Below are 18815 nucleotides of genomic sequence, written 5' to 3' on the forward strand. Positions count from 1 at the left end.
AGCAACAGATTATCGGAGTAAACCTTACCCCACAGGTGTCCTCCTGTACGTAAGAAAGGCCATTATTGTGCCTTCGTAGAATAAAGACCTCTTTACCAATAATCACATGGCAATTCTTCATGGACATAAAGAGATCTTTAGGAAATTAATGTTAAAACTAGTAAGTTCATTCCAAGAGCACAAATCAGAAGAACTACATTCAGCGTGGAATAAGTCTATAACGATATTTATGTGCAAGATTGTTTGCATTGCTCCATCATAACCAGAGGGTCGTGCATAGATGAGATGCGTTTAAGGCTATAGGTAGTGAAAATTCAGGTTTTTCACTAATCATAGAAATGAATGCTGCACTAAGGGAAATTGGGTATAGGTTAGGGTTGCCATATGTCCAGGAAAGCCCAGACGTCCTCTTTTGGGGGGCCAACATACCCATCTGGGGGGATTTTTACATTTCAAAGGAGATGTCTGGGTTTGGAGTTTTTTCCGGGGGGGGGGGGCAGCTTGGGCACCTCTGCACGCCACAGCTGCTGCCAGCCCAAGCTGCGGAAAGAGGCATGCACGAGTGGGGGCAGCCCCGCATGCCCGTTTCCCTGGCTTGGACTGGCAGCAGCTCAGGCTGTCCTCTTTTTTGCTCTTCAAGATATGAACCCCTAGTATTGGGAAGGATACAGAAGTTGGGAAGATATGAGGGAGGGGGAAGATGCTTGTAAGAGCAAGGGAAGAAGAAACAGATTGTTTTTTTTAAATTAAAAAGTGTTTGCAATGTTAATTCAAAGTGAAAAGTTGTATTTCAGCTTATTGTCTTTTTCTACCTGCTACTTAAACCAAGTTGTACAGTGTTGCAGAGTGACACGAGACAAAACATAGTTTCATTCATTCTACCTCTTGCCATTAGTTGCTCAAATTATATACACTTTCCTGATTATTTCTATGTGAGAGTAAACTGGAGTTAATGGAACACCCTAAAGAAATTTAACTCCGAAGCTGTCAGAGAGAAAGCCCAACAAAAAGGTGTATATGTTTTAATTAAGATTTGCCATCATATGGTTTAAGAGCTCATAATTGTGTTTAAACAGTTGCCTGTGCAGACTTTGACAATGCCTTCAGGTCCAAGATGCACTTAGCAATGCTCTCCTTCTCCTGCAATACAGAAACAAATAAATGCTTTAAGAAACTTGGAAGGAAAAAAGCTTCATGGAGAATGACATGAGCATTTTTATTTGAAATCATACCACACTGAAACGATATGCTATACCTAACTGATTATTTCATAACTCAGTATTTAGTCCGTCCTTAGAATCAAGATTAAAATTGTGCAGGAATAAAAAGCTGGAGACCCAGGCACCTACTTAGGCTAGACATAATATCACACAAAAAAGGGTGACAGCACAGCTACATGTTTTTAAAATAATGCTTTAGGGCCCATAAAGGCAAAAAATAAATTAAGGACCAACCCCAATGTTTGACAAGATCTGAATGCACACCCAATCCTCCCCAGTCCAAAAAAGCTACCAATCCTATGATTGGTACAAGTCTCACATAGACTGTTATCGAGGAACAAGATTCGCCTTTGTCCCTTTCCTTTAGGGAACAGGCACTGAGATTAGTCTTTACATCTCCCATTCAAGTGCTTGGCTATTATTTGGCTAAGTTCCAACAAATTCCCAGATCCTCCACACCTGTGCAATCTCTTCCAATGGAAACTTTGAAAAAACAGATGTGCAGCATCTTAAACATTACTCATATCATAGGGACACACGAACCCTCCAGTAGGTTAGGCACAAACTTATTTTGTACTGTGGAGGTAACTGCAAGGGGAAACCTATAGAGAAGCCTGCTCCAAGTACCTGTTGGGCTGTAATACTCTGCCTAACGTTTTGCTCAACCCAGTTGATCATGTGATTTTGTTCCATATTCCGCCTGAGATGCTGTATTGCCACATGATAATCCAGCCGCTTCTTCACTTCTGTGTATACAGTAAACAGCCTCTCTCTGTAGTTTGTCTCAAGCATTATAGCAACATTGTTCTAGAAAAGCAAGAAATGAAATCACTTTTCCATTGTGGGCACTCTTTTGACTACAGTATTTCTGCGAAATGAACATGCGGTATGCGCACAAAATCTTGTATTTCTTCCGTTTAAATAATTTACAGATATAAATCAACAAAAAACATACGTGAAGAACAGTTTAGAAAATACCTCTTATCTGCATCCTACAAAAACACATATAGTTAGTAAATTTAGAGTCTGGTACCACTTATATTTGAATTTTTTGTATGATTCTTCAGTTTAGAGCACAACTGTCTGACATTATTTAAGATCCAGTTCCACAAACAGCAAGGAAATACATGTCTTAAATGTTTTCCAGCTTTTTTTGTACTAATAATGTTTCTTATCAATGAATCCCCAAATAGATATTTTTGAATTATTCCTTAACCACAGTAGATGAACAGTACTTCATCTTCGAAACCCTAAGCTACCTAAAAATGCAAAATAAAAAGCATGTTGTATCTGGAAATACTGACTTTGGGTAGGGGATTAAAAGGTGCATCACCATCTATTTTCTCTAATACATTTTCAAGCAATAATTTAATTCTGACTGGAGTTTTATCCTATAAACATGAATGTGTAATTTATATTTGATTTCATATATTCCTTTCTGTTTGAAGATTTAAGTCACTTAGTGTTCTACTGAAATATTTAACTTTTAACTAACTAAATGAGATAGGTATCGCTACACAGAAGTCCCATTAAATTCAATGGAACTTGCTCCCTTATGATTGTGCATATGATTGCCAGCACAAGTCACTGATCCTGATTCACAAAGGCTGAAATTCCATTTTTTGTTGACAGCGCTAAATGTTTTAATCATAAATCTCATCATCATGATATCCTGATGTTAACAGCATATGTTATAGCTAATTTAGTCGAACAAATTATTACAAATTTCTAGTGATACCACAATTACCATCTCTTTTTCATATTGGGCAGAGATATATTTTAAAGGCACTTAGAATATGTCTGTTCAGAACTCCAGAACCGCTACCATAGGATGGAGCAAGCTAGTTTTCTCTTGCTGCAGAGGGTAAGAGCCAAACCAATGACTTCAAGAAAGGAGATTCCAACTAAACATCAGGAAGAACTTTATGACAGCAACAGCTGTTTGACAGTGGAACAGACTCCCACAACATGTGGTGGACTCCCCTTCCTTGGAGGCTTTTAAGCAGAGGTTGGGTGGCGACCTGTCATGGATGCATTGCAGGGGGTTGGATGTGATGACCCTTGGGTCCCCCTGCAACTCTACAGTTCTATGACTGACAGTAGTGAAGCAAAGCAAAGCATCAGAGGCATGTTAAAGCTACTATTACATTTTTAAAAGTTTGCTATTTAAACATTGTACAAGAACTACTTCTTCAATAACAGTGGGTGACAACCAACTGCAGCACCCACTCGTACAACACCCATGGCACTAGTAGGAGCCTAATTCTTGCTATACTGCAGCAGCCAAATTCAAAGAATGGCTTGCATTAGTGACTGATGTAATCCATGGCACATATCCTATTATTATTATTATTATTATTATTATTATTATTATTATTAATTATTCTCCTTCTCCTCCTCCTCCCTGACAACTAAACTTGTGCAACAATGTCAACTCTCAGACTTGTGCCAATGGTGCCCTGGATCTCGCACACTGTGTATTTATTTTAATACTGTACCCGCTTGGTATCAAAGAGATAGTGACGACCCTCCACCCTCCACTGCTCTTTCTTCTCCTCTTCAATAGCCGTAGTGTGTTCAGCTATCATGTCATTTTTCACGGCTGTTGCTTGTGCTATAGCATCCTGAAATAAAAAACAAGCTAGTTTGACCTTCAGAGAAATCCAGTTTTGCACTCACATCATGCACTTTTCCCTTGATGCGATGTTGAAAAAAAGCCATTGTGTAATTGTTATGACGGTAACAATTATACTGAATATTAGCAGGATTCAAGACATGGTGTAATGGTTAGAGTGCTGGACTAGGACCTGTAAGACCAGGATCCAAGTCCCCACTTGGCCTTGAAGCTCACTTTGGGCCAATCATTCACTGCCTCCCAGCCTAACGTGCCTTACAGGATTGTCGTGGGCATGAAATGAGGATGAAATGTATCCCACCTTGAGCTCTTTGGAGAAAAAGGTGTGGCATAAATGAAATAAATAAATAAGCAAGCACATGCGATTCTACTCCAGATAGGTATTTTTAAGTGTAGTATACCCTCTTCTCCATTTGCATAGGAAAAAATATTACATTGAGACCTGCCCAATCTCTTCTAAAATGACCTCATTCTAATTCAGTTAATTTGTAATCACTGAATGCCAAGTTTGGACAGTAACAGCATGAAACCCGACTATCTAACTCATTTGGGGGGTACTTATACAGTGGTACCTTGGTTCTTAAACAGCTTAGATGTTGAACAAATCAGCTCCCGGATGCTGCAAACCCAGAAGTGTTCCAGTTTGTGAACGTTTTTTTGGAAGCTGAACGTCCGATGTGGCTTCCGCTTAAATGCAGGAAGCTTGGTTTTCAAATAGTTTTGGGAGTTGAACGGACTCCCAGAACGGATTAATTTCGAGAACCAAGCTATCACGGTACTGAACATTAGAAAACTCAATCTCTCTGGATGTCTTGAGACTGCATATGATTATTATTGTGGTTATTACCATAGCACATCAGTGATGAGGCTACAAAATAATGAAGGAGTGTTGAGCTGCACTAACAACTGCAATTATATTACAATAAAACTGCACTCCTATGCATAGTGAGAGCAAGCCACATGGTAAACAGTGGGGCTTACCTGTCAGTAAAGAGGCATAGGACTGCATGGTGGAGGGATGGGATGGTGCTGAACTGGGAACTACCCCTTAGTTGATCACATTATTTACAAGGAAAAGACATGATTCACATTTTGACTGACAGCATCCTATATATAGTATGCTGAGCTGTATCCTTTTTTAAAATGAATTTTAACATGTGAACTCTTTTACTGAGTAGCAATAAACATGCTGTCTTACCTCATTGAGTTTGTCAGCAATAGCTGCTACATCTGGACCGTACTTCTTAATTATGTAGATGAGAATTCCCACCATAACACCTCCAGCTATTGTTTCATGGTTAACTACGTAAAGTTCCTTAGAGAGCATATAGAGCAGAAGCCCAGTCCCAAGCATATAGGGGCCTAAAAGCAAGCAAATCAATACCATTACACAAGACAATAGAGACATTCAGTATAAAGGAAATTTGCCTTAATATTGAATATGCTACCCTCCCTGAACATGAGATCTGTCAGGGGAAATAACTCAGTTGCCCTTGAACTGTGACACACAAACAAGAAAACAAAAGCCCTAACTAAGTTATCAGAGGTGCTACTTCTTTCAAAATCACATTACAATCTAATAACTAATTTAAATTTATGATACTTGCATTATCACCTTTTAACACACTCTCTTCTTTTTTAGAGAAAGATAAGGGAAGGAAGGAGAGATAAACTTGTACATATGTACTACAGCTCCCTTTTGGAATGTCAGCCATTATCTGTGACAGCCACTGTTCTAAATAGAGAGTACATTTATTGCTCAAAATAAAGATAAACACAATTTTAATTGAAATAGGAAATACAACGCAAATTTCTAAAGGCACACATCTATTCTGAGGTACTTTTCCTTATGCTGGCTGTAAGTTGTTATCAACACAACATACCTCAGAAGCTAATGTGTAACCTCATCATTAGCAGAGGCACCTTCTCTGTTAAGTAATTTGTGGACTTCAGTTCAAAAATTGGATATAAAAATATTAAATAATACTTTTTAAATATAAGTTTCTTACTAAGAGCTGGCTTTCACAAAGAGTTTACTCATGCAGGCATGCTAACCTGTGACTCCTGTTTTAGGGTACAAGAATTGGAAGATTTCTTCAGGAAATATTCCATGGCGGACTTTTCCTCCTGTCTCTGGAAGAGGTGGCACAGGAGCCAAGTGTTGCTCACTTGTGTGAAGTGGTCTGAATATTTTCACTGCCCTGCGATGAAGAAAATGATTCCATATTTCCAAATCCTTCCCCAAAAAAGGTTATACTTGTGGCTAAATAGAAATTAATAGCTTCAGGATATTCAGTAATCATCTGTTGTTGTTTTTTTAAATCTATCCTATCTTACCTTCATTAAGGAGCTCTAAACTGTTAGCAGCTTTGAGTTACAAATCAACCCAATGTGAAAGAACATTATCAAATATTATAATAATAGAATCAGTAAACAAAACAGATTTCTCAACTGAGCTTTCTCCAAAGGCATATTTAAGGATTAAGGTCTTCACCGGGCATTATACATACAGTAGTGACAATGTATGTCTCCCTAGGAATTCCAAAGCATCACTGTCACATCCATAAACCGTGCAAGCTGTAGCACTTGGAAAAGGCTCCAAATTCTCCAAAATCATGCATAAAATTAATCTCCTTATTATATTTATGCTTTCATCTAATGCAAGCATAACTTAATAGCAGACTAAAAATTGTGGGGGAGAAAAAGCAATCACAGAGAGACAGGAAGGGCGGGCGCCACTACCAAGAAGACCCACTGCTTGGTTCCCTGTAGCTTCACTTCTCAAAATGAGGGAACCGCCATAAGCCCCTCAGAGCTGGATCTCAAGTGTCTGGGCTGAACACTGAGGGTGGGGACGCTCCTTCAGCTATAGAGGCAACGTAACCCAATTACTTTCCATTTTAATTAGTCAAAGCTTTTAGAAGAACTCAAAAGACTTCAGGATGATCTACCAGTTCAAGAGATGGAGGCTTCCCCTAAACTGACCAAAAGAAATCAGATCTTACTTCTATCTTGGCACTGGAGAACCGAGAATCCCCCTCTACAGAAGGTTATCAGTTTTGTCAGATGGCAACCCGGTTGTGCTCAGGGCCTTGCAGGCCTTGAAGGTACTGTGCTGTATGACAGCCTTCTGAGCTAATACAGTCATACCTTGGGTTACAGACGCTTCAGGTTGTGCATTTTCGGGTTGTGCACCACACCGAACCCAGAAGTACTGGAACGGATTACTTCCAGGTTTCAGCGCTAGTGCAAAAGTGCTAAATTGCGCTTTGCGCATGTGCAGAAGCACCAAATCACGACCTGTGAGTTCGCAGACGCGGCGCTGCGGGTTGCGAACACGCCTCCCGCAGGGATCACATTCGCAACCCGAGCATCCATTGTACATTATACCAGTGCTAACGAACCTTTGGCACACGTGCAAAAGGCGGCACTCAGCACCAAAGTAGGGCCATTGCTGGGTGTTGGCGAAGTGGGCAGCCATTCCCCCCTCCCATGCCACTGCGGACGATAAATACTCCCTAGAGCATTGGGGAGTTGCGCGTCCGCCAATCAGGTGGCACGGAAGGTGTGGAGGGGAGCAGGGAAGCGACAGGTGTCTGGGCAAGAGCGCGCACACACGAAGGGACATGCCCATGACTTGCCTGCCACACCTCCTGCTCCAGGCTGGGAGGGAGAAGCACCACTATTTGGGGCTCCTGAAAGACCCGAGCAGGAGATTCTCTGCGGCGATGGTGCAGATGATTGGCTGCTGTGTCAAGGGCTGTTTTCCATTGGCTGCCGTTGTGGCAATTTGGCGGTCGATTTGTGGCTGCCAGCAGTGAGCATGGAAACAATGTGTGTGTTCGGCGAGTTGTGCGATTGAAAGCAACCCCCCCCCCCGAAAGCTCAAAAACTCTTGGCAATCTCCCCCCATTTTCTTAATATGTAATCCCCCAATAAGGTAATATATTATTTATACCCAACCCATCTGGCTGGGTTTATTTATCTGTTTATATTTATTTGTACGTGCGCATAAAAACAATCAATATTATCCCATATTAAAAATTGGGAGAGGGAGGGTGGCTCTTAGTACAGCCTTCCAGTGTACACCAATGACTGGATGACTCATAACACTACTTTTTTTTGGAGTAATACCAGTGCTTTTTTTCTGTGGGGATGCATACCCCTAAACATTTTGTAAATTTAACTGAAGAAGAAATTCACTTTATTTATTTTCCCCAATTCAAACTGTATTTATTTTTCCTGATGGTGATTTTCTCGAGTCAAAATGAGAGTATTCCTAGACATTTTTTAAGAGAAAAAATAAAATTATATATCAGTGGAAATGGTTACATTAATCCTAATGTATGAGTTATTTTTTTTTCTAAACTAAAACCTCAGTATCCAGGTTAAATTGCCGTGTTGGCACTTTGCGATAAATAAGTGGGTTTTGGGTTCCAGTTTGGGCACTTGGTCTCTAAAAGGTTCGCCACCACTGCATTATACCAATATAATTGAGTTGCAGCTTTCCGCTTCTTGTGGCCTGGATTCCCGTTCCTAACCTGCATAATCCCTGTGAGTCTTTACGACGACCTGCGTCGCTGCGGCCTCCTCTAGGAGCCTAACCCTCCTCTTTATTCCCTGTGCTTTTCCCGGAGAAAAGCAGCGGCTTCCTCTCCCTCTTCTTCCTATTCCAAGGCCACCCTCCTCACGACCTGCATTCACTCACCCCACGGGCAGAGCGGGCGCCAAGCTCTTCAGGCCACCAGCCGGGGCTGCGGGAGGCAAGAAGAAGAGAGTCAAAGCACAGCTCCCCGAAACCCAACAGCCCGCCCGCCCTGCAGCCCCCGCTTTACCCAGGGCGCGCACGGCCAAACGAGACAACATCGCGGCTGCCGCTGTTCCCGCCGCCCTCTCCGTCCCTGTGACCCTCCCGGCGAAGAGAACTCAAGATGGCAGCCTCCGTGGAGGAGGTCTCGCGAGAGGTCTCGCCTTCTTCTCCGTGGTTTTCTGGACCTATAGGAACAGCTGGGCCGAGAGGACCAATGCGGCGAGCGTCACCGCGGAGACGGGGCGGAGAATCGCGCGAAAACAAAAGGGGGCGGGGGAGAGAGAGAGGGGGGGGTAGAGGTAGAGCTAAAGCTAAGAGGTATAGAGTTGCCGCAGGGGCTGAACTTCCGGGCAACGATAGGAAGCGGTGGACAATCCTCATTTGCAGTATTGTCTGTGGCGGGGCTAATGCAGCAGAGCGAATGCAAAGCTTGGTTTTTTTGGGAAATATATATATTTTAAATATTTTAATATAAATATTACGCACACACAAACTTCTGCTCAGTTGTGGCGTGTGGTCGGTGTCGGATTCGAGACCCCGCTCAGCCAGGAAGCTCATTGGGTTGACCTTGAGGCAGCCTCGCAGAGTCGATGTGAGGATAACCAGGAAAAAAGGGGACGGCGATGTGCGCCACCTTTATCTCCCCACAGAAAAAGTGGGTAGCTATGCAATAAAAAAATCAATAAATGCCACCCAAGTTGGCGCTGTGTAGCAGATGAAGGTGGGGAGGCGCTGGCTGAGCGTCGGCTATTACCACCCCGACACACACCCACACACACCGCCTACATTTCAGGATTGCAGTTGAGAGCGTGGCCAAAGACGGCTCTTCGCTGTTGCTATCCCGACATTGCAAAAAGCGAGAAGGGTTTAAAAGCGAGAGGATTTCTGCGGCGCCGTGCTAGTGCAGCTACCGTTAACGGCGCAAAATGGAAGGCGGCCAGGTGTTGAAGCAGAGTAGTTTACGGCAACCCTGCAGTGTGGCCCCCTTTAAATGGACAGATAGAGATCCAGCGTTCTTAGAAACATGTGGCGCGCCGTGCTCTCCCTTTGGTATCGCGGAGTTGCTGAAGGTGAATTAAAAGTCAATTCTGAGATGTTCACTCTTCCCTTTCTATCTCTGTGGGTTTCACTGAGCGAATCGCTTAGAAAATATCGCGAGAGAAGCAGGCGTCCCACTCATAACCCGGAAATTGGGGAGGAGGAGAAGAAACTGGGGGGGGGGGGAGAGAGCGAGAGAGGAGAAACGAAGCTTCGGGCGTTCTCGCGAGAGCAGCGGCGCCGAGAGCTGTCGGGGCGGGGGGCGGAACGGGGTGTCCTGGGAGCACGTGGGTTGCGCTCCAAGTTTGTCCGCGCGCGTCTCTGCGGCCATGGAGGGAGCGAAGGCGGCTCCGGCTAAAGCGGCTCCGGCTCAGCCAGCCGACGGAGAAGCCGGGTCCGAGTGGAGCATCCCGCCCAACGCGCCCGCCTGCATGGAGCGGCACCTGGACGGGGCCCACTACCGGGCAGGTAGGCGCCGGTCGCGAGCTGCCCCCGCCGCGCCAACCGGGGGGACCCGCGCCCTCCAGGCATCCAGAGCTCGGCGCCCGCCCCGTTGCTACCGCGTCATCCGGGGCCCCCACCGGGCAGGAGCCGGGCATCCCTTGTGGGCTACTTTCCCTGCTCGTGGCCCCGCGTGGAGTTCGGGACGCCTCCCCGGTTAAAGCCCTTTTGCGCCTAGTCTGCAGTCGATTTTAATACGCGCGACCCAGGGTGGGAAGTGATGCGACTTTGCAAGGTTGCAACCTCAAATTTATTTTATTGCAAAGTCTTCCTGCAACTGTGTCCCAAAACGCTTATCTACAGTGGGTGACTTCGAAAGTGGAACATTGCTTATGCTCGAGCTGTGAAGCATGGCTCTTCCCTTTATATGTAGATGTCAGTGTTAGCTGTAGCTACACTTTCTAGGTTCAGAGGAGCATTTCTTTAAGGGGATTGAGCTCTGTTATTGAAAAATCAGGTTCAGGAGCTTAGTACAATGAGCTTTATCTGGATTTCTATCTGTTGCTTTACCTGTTCACTGATGTTCAATGACTATTCAGTGCACTTGAGAAAAAACTTCACACTACTCCACCATGCCAGATTTGTTCCAGCCGCTGTCCTCAAAAACCCTAGTAGATTCAGTTACATGTTTTTTTAAAAAAGAAATGAGACTACATAATTTGCCTTCATGTAAGGCTTTGTTTCAGCCGTTTATTAAGTGACATTTTGGATGTTGTCAATAGGATTCCCCCCCCCCAAGATGTTTTTCCATAACAGTCTGGATTCTAGGATGGGCTCCGAGCAGAGCTTGACCTTCGGTTATGTTAGGCCTTGCCTGTTTTTCTGGTGAATTGTGATTCCTTTGCAAAGAGATTGTGTTATGTAGGAGTTTTGAATAGCAACAAGATCGACTTTGGCATTCAATAATTAATCAGTGGTAGCATTTCTCTTTATGCTAAATTTAGGTGAGCCACATACTGCAAATATATCATTGTAGCTTAACTCTGTTTATTTTCCAGATGGTTCTTTGCTCCTGGGAGCTTCCAGTTTGAGTGGACGTTGCTGGGTGGGTTCTATTTGGGTGTTCAAGGACCCAACGAAAGCTCCTAATGAAGGCTTTTGCTCTGCGGGAGTTCAGACAGAAGCAGGAATAGCAGATCTGAAATGGGTTGCTGATAAAGGCATCTTGGTAGCTTCAGATTCAGGTGAGCATCAAAGAAGTGTGTCTCCTGGAACCTCTTAGTGCCTTATAAATTACGGCCAAGATCACATAAGGATGAAGCTATGCTTCCTTTCTGAAGTGGTTCTCAATGCTAAAGAGAATTTTTAAACCAAAAAGTGACATGCCTTCCAGTTCTTTTGGACTGTAATTCTTATCATGGTAACTTGGTTGGCTGCTTCCAAGAACATTAAAGAACATTCATCTGGAAATCCTGGATTTTCTACAATCACTCATTTGTAGCAGTCAAATAATTTGACATGAGATCTTTGAAGAGATTGAGGCCTGGAACAAGCACTGTCATTGCTGGATAAAAGGTGCATTGCAAATTGCTATAAAATATGTGGGTTGGATCCTAAGGTCTTGTGAGTAGCATGAACTCATGGAGCAGCCATTCCTGATGCCTGGTAGTGGAAGAAGAAGAGTCTCTTTTGCTGATTTCCCCCCTGCAAATCATCTACTAATGGAATAGCATGGGAGGAGCTGGGGGGGATGGAAAGCAGTCAATTTTGCTTCTCTTCCTTTTCCATGAATGGAAGTTTCTGCTGCTTGTGCCTGAAAGGACACTTCTGGATCCAACCCTGTCATTTTAGCTTTACTTTAACTAGGTGTGACATTTTAAAGCAGAGTTCCCTGCTTTGGGGCTACTAAAGTAGTTCGGTGGTGGGGGTGATTTTGTTTCTGGTGTAGAAAAAGTCTTTGGTTTACCAATAACGTTAAGTAATGGAACCCACCACTTACCTACTAAGTATGTAGGGCTTTCCTTAGGTATTCTGCTGCTGACTTTGATTCTCATTTTGTTTAGGTGCCGTGGAACTTTGGGAACTAGATGAGAATGAAACTCTGATCGTGAACAAATTCTGTAAGTACGAGCATGACGACATTGTGACAACAGTGAGTGTCCTTGCCAACAACACACAGGCCGTCAGTGGCAGCAAAGACTTCAGGTGATCCCTTTGTGGTGCTTCTTTTCTGCTTTACTGTAAAAGTATCCATTCTAGTTTTTAACCTGCTCTGGATTTTATGTCTAGTGTGAAGATCTGGGACATCCCTCAACAAACAGTACTCAACACCTACAGAGGTGAGTGCTAAGCTTGATTTATTTCTTTATTTTTATTACTTTATCTTGCCCTTCCTCCCGAGCAGACCTTGTATGTGATCCAACCATTCCCCCAGTTTTATAGCCACCTGGTGTCAGGCTGTATGAGAACGTGGGTAGCCCTGTGGCTGACATAATGAGCTTTATGACTGAGCAGCAGAGAACAATCTGAATCTCTTCAACGCCCCTGCAACTGCCTTCCACAGTGTTGAAGGAAACACTGTGGCTTCTGTGTGTCTTATCCATGTTGCATGTTCTCTCCAACATGTGTAGAGCTTCCATGGGCATGTTTTCAAGCTGTTAGTGTCCCATATTATCACAATACTGCTGAATGCTAGATGAAAGCAAAACAGCAGGAGGGGGGAGGATGTATGAGACAGACTTACAATCTTATCTGATTAACAACACAGTCATTGCAAACAATTTCTCAGCAGGTAGTATTTGGTAAAATAAAATGGCACACTTTTGCTTCCTCTTGTGTGGGATGTTTTGATGCTGTTTAGTCATTGATCTTTGCGGGATCACTTTCCATTCTACAGATAACCGCAGAAGAGTCATTTAATACTACTTAGTTCCTTTGGGTTTTTAGGGTGAATCGAATTGGCTGAAGAAGTTCACATTCCCAGAGCTTAAATCTTGGGCAGTATAATTTGGGGAGAAGCAGCAAGGTGATCTTTCTAGAGATTTGTATAATGTAGTTATTGCTTTTGCAGGAACACAAACCCACCCCTAAATTAACCCAGTGATTCCAGCAGAATATATCTGATCTAGAGTTTCACAGTAAAATTTGCAACAGCAGCTAAGCAACCAGAACCCCATTTTTTGTAACTGGCTTTGCACACACCAGCATTTTTCATTTGATCTATTATTCCAAGTTAGCCTTCTGACCTCCTGAAGGCCTTTTGAGATGTTACTTTGGGAGCCACATGATGCTAATTGTGACTCTTTGATTCACACACTAGCTATTAGTCCTGTCTTATTTCCGCCCCCCTTCAAGCTAACTTGTCAATTTTAACATGCTGCCTGTGGGTGAATGGCTCCTTCTCTTCCATTCATGTGCAGTAATGCCTTCTACTCACAATGCATCCAGTCTTGAATCACCACCTAGACAAGCCCATATTAATGTAGTATATTATGTGCTTTTTGTTTAATTTTGGCCAGCTCATTCCAGTCCAGTGACATGTGTGGCCTCCTGCCCTGGAAAAGACACCGTGTTCCTGTCCTGTGCAGAGGTAAAACCAACTTTTGTTTCTAGAACTTTGTAGATTCAAATTTAGCCTATAGGTGAAAGGATTTGGATATCTTTGATATTGTCGATATGAGCACAAAGCTAATGGAATTACACAGGAGAGAGAGAGGCCTGATAAAACTGAGAAAGTTCCTTTTTAGGGTGGAAACGGTGGTCCATACTTGCCCGCTACTATGATAATTCTGCTTTTAAGGCTTATTTTATCTCATTCTTTTTTAGGATGGCAGGATTTTACTCTGGGATACCAGATCACCAAAACCAGCAACTCGGATTGGTATGTTTTGGGGCGTTAGATTATGTCTGCATTTCCTGTGGTTTAAGTTGAATAATATTTTATTCAGAGTTCTTGTTGCCCAGAAGAAAGTTAAGTATGAATTAAGGAATATTCTAATAATAATAATTTTATTGAGTGGCATTCAACTAAGCTTTCCTCAGAATAGATCTACTTAATTTTTTAAAAAAAACTTGACTTAGTGGGATCCATTAATTTCTGAGGTATGTACTGTGAGTTTGCACACTCCTTTCACAGTTCCCTTTATCCCCCAGTTTACACTAACTACAGTTAGGACTAAGAGTTGTATTTGGTGTAGCACTAAGCAAATGGTTTAGTCACTGCAAGATTTCATCTAGTTCTTTGGAATGGTCCCCCTCTCCCTCTGCATGCCCCCTAAGTCTCTGTTCTGGGATTCCCCCCCCCCCCCAACTCCCTGAGCAGATTTGGGGATGATGCAGTTGTGGAAGTCTCATTGTGCTTGTGGTACTTTTTATGCAAGCAGAATACTGCCAGAGCTCAAAATCATGGTTTGCAGACATACTTCTATTACAGAATTTCATAAATATTGGGCTGTCTGGAATTGGTGGGATGAGCAGTTTCTGTTTTTCCTTTCTATCCCCACCCTTTTAAGTCCAACCCTTACAGTCTGTCAGCTATTTTAGAGAACTTTGAGACTGACCAGCATTTCCCTTTTTTCCCTTCCCTGTGTAGCCTGCAGTGCCTTTAGTAACCTCCCTACCTCCCTGGTGTGGCATCCACATCGAACGGACACTTTTGTATTGGGTAAGGAGTATTTATTGATGCTTGTTTTCCAGACGGGGCAAGAAAATGTTTTTGTCTCTCTAATAATGCTGCTCCTCTATGTTACTGTTTTGAAGGTGACGAAAGTGGGACTGTTGTCCTTGTGGACACAAAGAACACAGACTCTGCCCTAAGCTCACCTGTGCACTCCCGAAGCGTCACCGGATTTGCTTTTTCTGCACATAGGTATGATCTGCAGTATCAGTTTCTAGATACATGCATTGGTTTCCTGGCCAGGGGCAGGGAACTGAATAGACATTATTGTTTCTTGATTGGCAGCTCTGTAAATTCCTGAAATGCTTGTTCACATCTACAGAACTTAGGGAAAGGTCAAATTTTCCTAGTGAATGCATTTTTATTTTGCTTGGCATATTGGAGCTAAAAAATAAATAAATGTGTAAACATAAACTTTTCATTTCTCCTCTAGCTCACCCCTGTTGGCTTCCATCAGTGAAGACTGCTCAGTAGTTGTTCTTGACTCGAGGTTCTCAGAAGTGTGAGTACAAGACCGTCCCATCGATCCTTGCCCTGCTCTCTTCTCAGTATCCTCCTTCTGGGCTCAGTTATATTTTCAACAAACTGGCCACGATCCTGCGAAATACCTGGTGTGGCAGCTGCATGCACTTGGACAAATCCAAAACGGCACTGTAAATGAATTCCTGCATCCGTTTGGTCCATTACAAATGTATAACTAGCAATATGTCTGAAGTCATTGGTCAGTGCCAAAGGCCACCAAAGCTGTCATCGCTGGCTAAGGAGGAGGGATGGTATAGGCATGGTAAACCAGGCCCACCCCATCCCTACTTACCCTGTGGAGGTAATTGCTTGGAAGGTGGCTGAGGAGTTGAAGTGAAATGAGGGCTTCCTCACCCTTTTGGTCTCATCCCCCGGGTCAGCAGTGTCAGGCAAAGAAGGGGAGTAGGGACTGGGTTTACTGAGCTTGGTATATCTTTGTTTAGCAGAGACAGACTAAATTGAGGCAAAAGGGTGAGGCAATAACACTGCCCATCTTGCTACCTTGCAAATTGTCTTCCATTATGGGTGTTGGGGACTATGTTCAGTACCTATTTTGCTGTTTGTGTACATTGGCTTTCCTCTCTTATCAGCCACACTGTAGCCAGGAAGAGATGGGAACCAGGAATTGACACTTACAGAGCATTGTTTCTTGCACCTTCAGACTGGAAATAATGATGTTCCAGCTTGACTAGGGAACTGCTAGATGATGCTGGACTCCAACTCACACCATTCCTGATCGTGGGCTGTGCTAGCTTGGGACTGATGGAAGGTGAAGTCCAACAACATCTGGAGGGTCACAGATTCCTCACCCCAATCCTGCTGTTAGAGCAGTTATTTTGTTTATTTTTATTTTTTTAAGCCATTAGAATCTGCAATCTCATTTTGCATTAGCATTTGAGTCCCAATTATTTTCTATTTCTAATAAACTGCAAGAAACAATGCCAGCTCGGGGAGGTTTGTTCATTATTTGGAGCTGTAGTGATATGTGTCTGGGGTAGCAGAACTAATGTTTTATATCTTTTCCAGTTTTAGAAACCGGTCCCATCGAGACTTTGTGAAAGGCTTATCGTGGTCACCATTAAACAAAGTCTCACTGACGACGGTTGGATGGGACCATCAGGTTCTACATCATACAGTCCCGACGCAGAATAACCATCCTTCTGGAAAAAACAACATAACTTCATAGATCTGTGTGTTCCATTTGGGGTCATTCTCCCTGGAATAGCATCTTTTTTGCTTTCGGTTTTTTGTTTTTGTTTTCGTCGAGTCCTGGGGATGAATATGGCCTTTGCAGCGATGAAGAAAAGTCCTGTAGCAATTTCATGTTAGGTGAGCACTAGCTCATTTCAACCACTGTTGCAGCCAATGAGATTCTTTGAGCATCAGAAGTCTGATTGATGGTGACAGCACAGTACACAATCATAAAGAATTGGGTTCATTTTGTTTTAGTTCTATTTTTTTAGAACCTCCAAAGTTGTAGAGAAGTGTGTGTGTAGCCCTTTTTTGAATGGCGAATTAATATAACCTTTCAGGAATTTGTAGGCTTTTTTGGGTGGGGCAGCCTTGCATTGGGGTTTTAATTATGACTTTGAGAGACTGTGAGGTAATCCTGCCAAAAGTGGTCTAAATCGTCCCATCTTGAGGATGCAGTGTATTGTGATATGGGATCTCATCTGGGATAAAGTTATGTAGATATAGACATGAAAGCATGCTATATGTGTAGCCAGGCAATGGGTGAGATTGAACTCATAAGCCCCATCAGTGGAAAGTTTGAACTAAGGCTTAGTTTTTAGGTTGTGTCCTTGGAAGCGGGGACAACAAAGCATTCTTGTAGAACATTGGTTTTGAACTGAGCTGCAGAGAATTGTGTGCAAGATTGGGATGGGGTGGGTACCACACTGCTCTGCAGTTCTTGAAGCCTGCGGACCTACTTGCTCCCAGCTCTCAGGTTACATTATGTAGAGCAAAGCAGATAAGCTGATAGGAAGCCATCCCCCCCCCCCCCCCGAATTAGAAACTGACAACGTTGGTGTTTGCAAATCTATGTAGTTGTTATGTGAAATCCCAACTGTTGTTGTGCTTCTACAGCCAGTTTCCAAGCAGGAAGGCTCATATGTTGTACATTTTGTTTTGTTTAATGTATTCACACCCGTGTCCCATGGTGGAGTAGAAGATGTAAGGTGCGCATGCTGATGTGACACATCATGGTTTTGTAATGGGAGAACTGCTGGGAGGCATCCCCTTGTCTTCCGTGATTTTCTGGAGCAAAGGAAGACAAACTGCTTATTTTATGTCGGCAGCAAGCACTACTCCAGGACGATTGTGACATGAAATGGATAGAGATGATCGCACGCAAAAGGGAAGGCAGTTTTTGAAATAAATCCCTTTTCATTTTTAAATGAGCCGGTTTTCTGTTTTATTTGGCAGTGTCCTCATTATGCCTCTTATTTCGAATCCTCTTCTAAATGGAACTTTGCATTCTTTGCAGTGATATTTCAAGATGTCAGGGCCATAAAACTTCAGATCCTGTTTTTGCTCAGTTGTAAAACTTTCCTCCCTAAAAACATCACTGAAGTCAAATAATTAAATATTAAGTGGCTTCAGATGCACACATAATTGCAATTCATCCAGAGTGACTTGGAGGGGAAATGATTCCTGTTCATTTCAGTGGCCTCTTGACCTGGACCATTGCTCAGCCATTGCTTTCTTAGGTAACCCTGTTGGCTAGAAGGCATGCATAGTACTCTTGTGTCCTGTTCCTCAGCTCCCCATAACCCTACAGTACACCTTGTCACTCAGGATGACTGGACCTGAGTCTCAAAGCACAGCTTTAAAAACCCCACCCACAAGGTCAAGCAGGTATATCCTTAAGCTGTTGTCTGCATTCACAAGATGTACTGTTTCCTGTGGATTATGAACAACATAAAGGCCACATGTCAACATAAAGACCATGAATTACCCCACAGTGTCTTCTGAATGTGACTGAGCTCTTCTGGCCTCCCTTATGTTCTAAACGGAAGCTTATATGGTATTTTCTTGCGAAAGGAAAATACATTTTCCAGATTTTCTGGAGGAAAAACCTGTGAGAAAACAATTTTACCCTTTTTTAAAAAAAACAAAAACAAATTACAAACCTTATTAAGTCTGAGAGGAGCACTAAACCAAACATTTTGTAATTTCAGGTTAACACTTGTCCTAAATTTCTCTCCCCACGCTCTTTCCATTTTAATTCTGGGGCAGTTTCAGACATTCACTGGCCATGCCTGCAGTCTGTTGAGCTGCGTTTCTCCTATGTATCTAAGGACTAAACTACGTGTTTCACTAGTCACCATTTTGAGAGGAGCATAAATTAGCCACTTTTTAAGGAAATAAACGGCAGGTCCTCAATCCATACTGTCCTCTCACCAGGGCCAATTCGGGGGGTGGGGCAGGATACACACTTGGTCCAGGGGCTCAGTCTCAAAGGGGGTCTCA

The 18815-nt window shown here is 43.2% G+C and overlaps 2 protein-coding genes across 2 annotated transcripts; one reads left to right on the forward strand and one right to left on the reverse strand.

The window, feature by feature from the left end:
* Positions 1-1006: 1006 nt before the first annotated feature.
* Positions 1007-8844, reverse strand: ATP5PB (ATP synthase peripheral stalk-membrane subunit b). Its single transcript, XM_083510739.1, has 7 exons — positions 8691-8844; positions 8564-8609; positions 5911-6056; positions 5054-5217; positions 3719-3844; positions 1848-2027; positions 1007-1140 (listed from the first exon to the last, which is right to left on the reverse strand). The coding sequence occupies exons 1-7, from the start codon at positions 8719-8721 to the stop codon at positions 1069-1071; spliced, it is 765 nt and encodes a 254-aa protein (XP_083366865.1). The 5' UTR covers positions 8722-8844; the 3' UTR covers positions 1007-1068.
* Positions 8845-9892: 1048 nt separating this feature from the next.
* WDR77 (WD repeat domain 77) lies at positions 9893-17740 on the forward strand. Its single transcript, XM_083509051.1, has 10 exons — positions 9893-10171; positions 11203-11388; positions 12208-12349; positions 12434-12483; positions 13663-13733; positions 13970-14024; positions 14736-14807; positions 14903-15011; positions 15253-15321; positions 16368-17740. The coding sequence occupies exons 1-10, from the start codon at positions 10033-10035 to the stop codon at positions 16525-16527; spliced, it is 1053 nt and encodes a 350-aa protein (XP_083365177.1). The 5' UTR covers positions 9893-10032; the 3' UTR covers positions 16528-17740.
* Positions 17741-18815: the final 1075 nt, after the last annotated feature.

The sequence above is a fragment of the Podarcis liolepis genome, assembly GCF_965112155.1.
Source record: "Podarcis liolepis genome assembly, chromosome: 6".
Lineage (NCBI taxonomy): Eukaryota > Metazoa > Chordata > Lepidosauria > Squamata > Lacertidae > Podarcis > Podarcis liolepis.

Bases quoted from the DNA above. Each gene is read 5' to 3' on its own strand.
- WDR77 (XM_083509051.1), top strand. From the start codon at position 10,033: ATGGAGGGAGCGAAGGCGGCTCCGGCTAAAGCGGCTCCGGCTCAGCCA. The intron at 12,484-13,662 runs GTGAGTGCTAAG...AATTTTGGCCAG, and splicing joins AGTACTCAACACCTACAGAG to CTCATTCCAGTCCAGTGACA. The intron at 15,322-16,367 runs GTGAGTACAAGA...TATCTTTTCCAG, and splicing joins GACTCGAGGTTCTCAGAAGT to TTTTAGAAACCGGTCCCATC.
- ATP5PB (XM_083510739.1), bottom strand. From the start codon at position 8,721: ATGTTGTCTCGTTTGGCCGTGCGCGCCCTGG. The intron at 8,610-8,690 runs GTAAAGCGGGGG...TGCCTCCCGCAG, and splicing joins TTTGGCCGTGCGCGCCCTGG to CCCCGGCTGGTGGCCTGAAG. The intron at 5,218-5,910 runs GTTAGCATGCCT...GCTTGCTTTTAG, and splicing joins CCCTAAAACAGGAGTCACAG to GCCCCTATATGCTTGGGACT.